Source organism: Colias eurytheme, chromosome 17 (genome assembly GCF_061535395.1).
Source record: "Colias eurytheme isolate Ceu_HAF_F1 chromosome 17, ilColEury1 Martin Lab GWU primary, whole genome shotgun sequence".
NCBI classification, from domain to species: Eukaryota; Metazoa; Arthropoda; class Insecta; order Lepidoptera; family Pieridae; genus Colias; species Colias eurytheme.
Genome location: NC_142996.1, coordinates 4,572,760 through 4,578,886, shown reverse-complemented (window position 1 = coordinate 4,578,886; position 6,127 = coordinate 4,572,760). Strand labels below are relative to the sequence as shown.

Sequence of the window (6,127 nt, the reverse complement as noted above, 5' to 3'; positions counted from 1 at the left end):
GAATTCCAAATGATGATTCTAAGACTAAGAAAGAAAAAAAAAAGAGTTTATTTTCTCACATCTGTTAGTTAGGTACATAAACACCATCCGGTTCTTTTTTAGCAAGAGCGCGTATGTATACAATGTGTCTGTGTATCGGTGTCGGAGACTTTAGAGGGGTGAAATATGGGGATTTTTATCGACAAATCACTATCCCAATTTTCTCTTGGCCCCTCCATACTAAAATGGCAGCCATTTTGTTTTTTTTACTTCGCAGCTCAGGCGCCTGCACTGTTTTAATCATTGCTATCGATGTAGACGTCTTAGGAAGACAAAAGAGGTGTCATTTGAAAGCTAAAAATGTAGACAATCAATTTATGATCCATTAAATTCAATATAATTTTCAAAAAATAAGAAACACGAACTAATAAAAAAAAACCTAATTTTATATTGCATTTTTTTTTAGTTTTTTATCTTTATCTTGAAAACGAATCTGTCAAGCAATATTTTTTTTATTGTTTTTTTATAATACAGGACATTTTCATTAAAATAATTTTTACATCAAGGTCCTAAGTTAAATAGTTTTGAAGCTATGATGATTGAAAAAAGGTAGTGTTTCTAACTATACTATGGGTAAAGACAAAACAAATTAAAACCATTAATCATTTATTGATGTAATCTTACTTAAACTATTACAACCACGATTCAAAATGTCCTCCATTATGTTGCAGACAAGCAGTTGCCCTAATCGACACATGTTTTTAGTCCATTTCGTTAAATTGAGTCTAATCGCAATGCGATGAACACTCAGTTGTGGATCTTGCGTTAACTCCAACACCTCTTCTTCCTCTCGCGGAGATACCAAACGAGTACGTTCATTAGCGGGTCTTCTAATTCCATATTCGGAGAGATTCGAGTGTAATCTGATGAACGTGCGAGCATTCGGCGTAGGTTTATTGGGGAATCTTCTCGTATACTCTCTCACAGCAGCATTCGCATTCCCGTTGCAAAATCCATAGACAAAATGGATGTTGGCCACGTCGTGGCTTGAAAAACGACGCTCTTCCATTAGATAGCGAAAAAAATAACAATGCACAGTATCTAAATTAACAGATAAGACTATAATCACAACGCTGGGCGAGGGACGACTCAGCGACTGCCTGTCAGTGCGTCCTATTCTGAGTAGAACCGAAATTTTGTCTCACTCAAACCCTATACACGTCTCTTTCTAACATGTTGTCACAAAGCAGAGCTGTCTTAAGACACGCCCATTAAAATAATACTTGTAATCTGGGGCCTGGAGTCTATTGTTTGACATGTGTTTTTTACTAACGTTTTTATGGGTCATATTTAAACCAACACAACTTTTGAACTATCTTACTTAGGGCTTTGACGTAAGATTTATTTTAAAGAAAATATCTTATACTTTTAGAAAACGTTAAAAAAAATATTGCTTGACAGATTCGTTTTCAAGATAAAGATAAAAAACTAAAAAAAATGCAATATAAAATTAGGTATTTTTTTTATTATTTCGTGTTTCTTATTTTTTGAAAATTATATTGAATTTAATGGATCATAAATTGATTGTCTACATTGTTAGCTTTCAAATGACACCTCTTTTGTCTTCCTAAGACGTCTACATCGATAGCAATGATTAAAACAGTGCAGGCGCCTGAGCTGCGAAGTAAAAAAAAACAAAATGGCTGCCATTTTAGTATGGAGGGGCCAAGAGAAAATTAGGATAGTGATTTTTTGATAAAAATCCCCATATTTCACCCCCCTAAAGTCTCCGACACCGATGCACAGACACATTGTATATGAACACATGTATTGAATGCACAATACCACTGCACCGGATCTGAAATTTTGCAGTACGGCTGGATCGGTTTGTAGTCGCAAAATCGGAACTCAACTTCAGCAAGATCCGTTTTTTTTGCCGTGTCTTGAAACCGAATGCATGTGTGACACAAAACTGTTACCACTAAACCAAATCCTGCAAAAATTAACAAACCGATCCGGTAGAGAAAACCTCGACACCGTGTAACCGAACCGTAAATTTTCAGCGAAAATAATGAGATTCAGAAAGTAAAAAGGAAAGTTTGAAGCACACTGAATTATGAAAATTAAGCAGTAGGTATCGCAAATATATTATTATTTTTTTGTAATTTTTAGTTCAGCACCATCTTTTTTATTATAATATTTTAGGGTAGGGTAGGTAGTCGAAATCAAACTCCATTGAACGCTCTTTAAGGTATAAAGCTTTTATTGTACAATTATTAGGTATTAACATACATTGAAAATACAAAATGTTATATTAATGAGATTGAGAAACATTAATAGTAGGCCATACATTATCCAGCTTTGAAGGTGGCAATGTAATCTTAGCTTCGTTCTTGTTAGTGGAATTAGCAGCAGATCTGAAAAAAGAAAACAAAGAGACTTAATGTTTCGGTCGCGTTTTCAAAGCAAAACCCCTATATTTCCCGTTCTTGTGGGATTTCCGGGATAAAAGTAGTAGGTAGCCTATGTTTTAACTTTTATTCTTATTCTTCAGCTACCTACATACCAAATTTCATTGTAGTGGGTATACCAAATTTCATAGTAGTATTTGCGTGAAAGAGTAACAAACATCCATCCATCCATCCTCAAAAACTCGCATTTATAATATTAGTAGGATTATTAAGCAGGATAATTATTAAAGTAACTAGGTAGTAGGTACTATTTTTTGGAATGTAAAGTTTATTAAGCTTGAAAGCAGCTAATTACCTACCATTTACCAATAGAAAAATACGAGATAACAATTTATTATTTTCTATTCGATTGAAAAAATTGTTAGCACTTGGCACTACCAGACATTTTTGTGCAGTTTACAAATACCGGTAAACGGTTGTTTTAAAAGTAAGACATACCTAGGTTCGCGTTTGTCATGATACAAACTATGCGCATACTATAATTACATCTGACTGCAACATGATACTTGGTATCGATGTACATGAACAACCTTATAACATAAAAAGGTTATTGCTAGTAAGTTTTTTTTATATACTTACTTAAGTATTTATAAAATATAAGCGTTTATAAAATTTATTCCAGATAATAAGTTGATCTGTTACAGCTACTAGAACGCACCTATTTTAATAAAGATTTTAAAAAAGGTGCGTTCTAGTAGTACCTAGTGTCTAAAAAGGTAGTTCCTATCTAAAAATGTAAGTACCGTTGAATATTAATTGGTGGGAATTTAATCTTATGTCCTCAATCAAGTACATAATGACATTTTTAGCTGGCCAATGACACGCATTATAGGTGCATTATAGCTAGGTAGGCTAAGTACTCTACAAAAATCTATACAAAGAGAAAAGAGTAAAAATGTTTGATTTTCGAAATTGGTTTAGGTATGTATTAGTACGTACTACATATCGGATAAATATTAACAAAAGGTTGGATGAATCGCTTTGATGTAATGTAACTTTCAATAATTTTAGTGCCAGTCAAGGTAATGTCATAGTCTGCTACTTATTAATACTGGTTATAATTTTAAAATAGGTGCGTTCTAGTAGTACCTAGTGTCTAAAAAGGTAGTTCCTATCTAAAAATGTAAGTACCGTTGAATATTAATTGGTGGGAATTTAATCTTATGTCCTCAATCAAGTACATAATGACATTTTTAGCTGGCCGATGACACGCATTATAGCTAGCTTACCTAGGTAAGTACTCTACAAAAATCTATACAAAGAGAAAAGAGTAAAAATGTTTGATTTTCGAAATTGGTTTAGGTATGTATTAGTACGTACTACATATCGGATAAATATTAACAAAAGGTTGGATGAATCGCTTTGATGTAATGTAACTTTCAATAATTTTAGTGCCAGTCAAGGTAATGTCATAGTCTGCTACTTATTAATACTGGTTATGAATATAAGTTTGAGTGGTTTTAAATTTTAATACATATTGGACTCTACCAACTGATAAAATGAAGTTTGGCGTGATTGCGTCCCTTCAGATTCAAATTCAGGTTTAAATAATGGATCTTCAAGAATAAAAAAAAATAATGTGTGTGTGTGTAGTTGTGTACCTGTGTGCTTCTTACGTGTGTACACTAGTAGTGTACACACGTAAGAAGTTTGTGGAAGTGCTTCTTACGTGTATACACTAGTAGTGTACACACGTAAGAAGCACTTCCACAAACTTCTTTATGACCTTATTTTTCAAAAAATAATTTACTATATGCAACTTTACAGAAATACGTCGAATGACGCGTGGTAGGGATAAGAAAAAGATGGCGCGTAACGGAAAAATGTCACGCGTAACGAAAAAATGTTTCACTAAATTTTTTTCCAACCCCGATTAAGAAGTTTCACTTCAAAAACTATCACAAAATAACTTACTGCTGTAATTCCGGATTGAAAGTAAAGGCATCATTGACTTTCTTAACATTGTGCGGTGAATAGCGGTTATAAAACCCCCAAATGCTATTCATCAACTTGCTGTTGTATTTGAGTGGCGTCAGCTCCATTACTGAAACATTGAATAAACACAATATTTATAAAATGCGATTCTTAAATTATATTTACGAGTAGTAGTTATGTGGATATTGAGGAATTTAATACATATAAGATTATGTTTAAAGGTAATTTAATTTATGATGTTCGTCTAAAGTTCATAAGATTTATCTTACATTTAGTATTGAAAAACTTTATAGGTTCCACTCCTTTTTTAATGTTGGAAACTTTCATGTCTCGCTGCGTTTCTCGAATACGAGCGGCTGAGAAAGCGGATGGTGGTATGGCTGCCATTTTCTCTTCACAAGCTGAAATTGTACATGATAATATAAATTATTGTTTGTTAATTCTGGAGTACCTAGCTCATTACGACCTAAATAAGGTTAATAACCTTAGATAAATACACTTTAATATGGATATAGTAGGTATGTGAATGTGAATGTCTAAAATTTAGGTACTTATCACACCACTCAAGAATTGTAGTAAAAATGAACAAATATAACACATCAATGCGTATTTGCTTTGAACGAATAAAAGGATAAATTTTTTATTTATTTATTATAAACTATATAACAGTAGCTGACTAGGTAGGTGAAGCAAATTCTAATTTTCCTTAACTTGAATCATATCATACCTTTACACACGGTAAGGATGAAATCTTGTAGCGATCGAGTATTGAAAGCTTGAAGTTTATGGCTCCGAATACTTGGGCCGTTAGAGAAAATGGAACTGATATCCAAATTCAATGCACTAGGCAGCACCATGAAATCGCAAAAAATCTAAGTACTAAAAAAGAATTAACAGAGAAAGTGACCACAAAGACGACTAAAGGAGATGGCGACCAAGATGTCACTGAACAAAATGGCTGCGGAACACCCACTGACCCTTGTGGTTCTTATCAGTTTCTAGCAGCTTGATGGGTCACTTCAAGATAAAGACCACTAAAACAACTTGTGTATAGACGTAATAAAAGAAACATTAAACATGCTACGAATAAAGATCTGTTTATATATATATATATATATATAATATCATAACTAATATTAAAATCATTTCAGCGCGCGCATAAAATTATTTATTGTTTTATTCTCAACAGTAGTTCAGATAGTAGTAGTATTCAATTTACATGTTCTTGTTGCGCGAAACTGATTCCGAACAGCTTAACTGACTAGTTTAAAAAAATGTATTTCCTCATACAAATGCGGTTCCTAATTCCTATGTTGATTTATGAATGACCAGCTCGTGAGTGGAGTTGTTTGATTTTTTTAATGTGTTGTTTAGGGGAATTAGGGGTGATATCATAATTATTATTAATGCTGTGTTCCTTTATACAACATTATCATGACCTGTAGGTCCCTGATCTAAATTGGTCACAATTTAATGATAAATTCGCTGACCGAAAAATAAACTAAGTGATAATGAGAGGAACATGATTGCCAAATAATAAGAGAGAAAAAATTATTTAGTATCTGCTTTGGCTATTTCTTAAATCTTGTGACATACTCGTGATTTTTATTTAGAAAGAAATCCTTGCTTTGATGAATATAATAGAAATCCATTTCTGTAACATCACGAATTAAGCTGAACTTTTACCCTATAATATAAATATAAAATATTATAGATACATATTAAAGATGAATTTATTGTGA

At 32.7% G+C, this 6,127-nt stretch overlaps 1 protein-coding gene across 1 annotated transcript; it reads right to left on the bottom strand.

Annotated features, from left to right (window-relative positions):
- Positions 1–2,214: 2,214 nt before the first annotated feature.
- LOC149901177 (uncharacterized) lies at positions 2,215–5,340 on the bottom strand. The gene is made up of 4 exons (XM_090111435.1): positions 5,113–5,340; positions 4,655–4,786; positions 4,365–4,494; positions 2,215–2,396 (listed from the first exon to the last, which is right to left on the bottom strand). The coding sequence occupies exons 1-4, from the start codon at positions 5,240–5,242 to the stop codon at positions 2,294–2,296; spliced, it is 495 nt and encodes a 164-aa protein (XP_089967561.1). The 5' UTR covers positions 5,243–5,340; the 3' UTR covers positions 2,215–2,293.
- Positions 5,341–6,127: the final 787 nt, after the last annotated feature.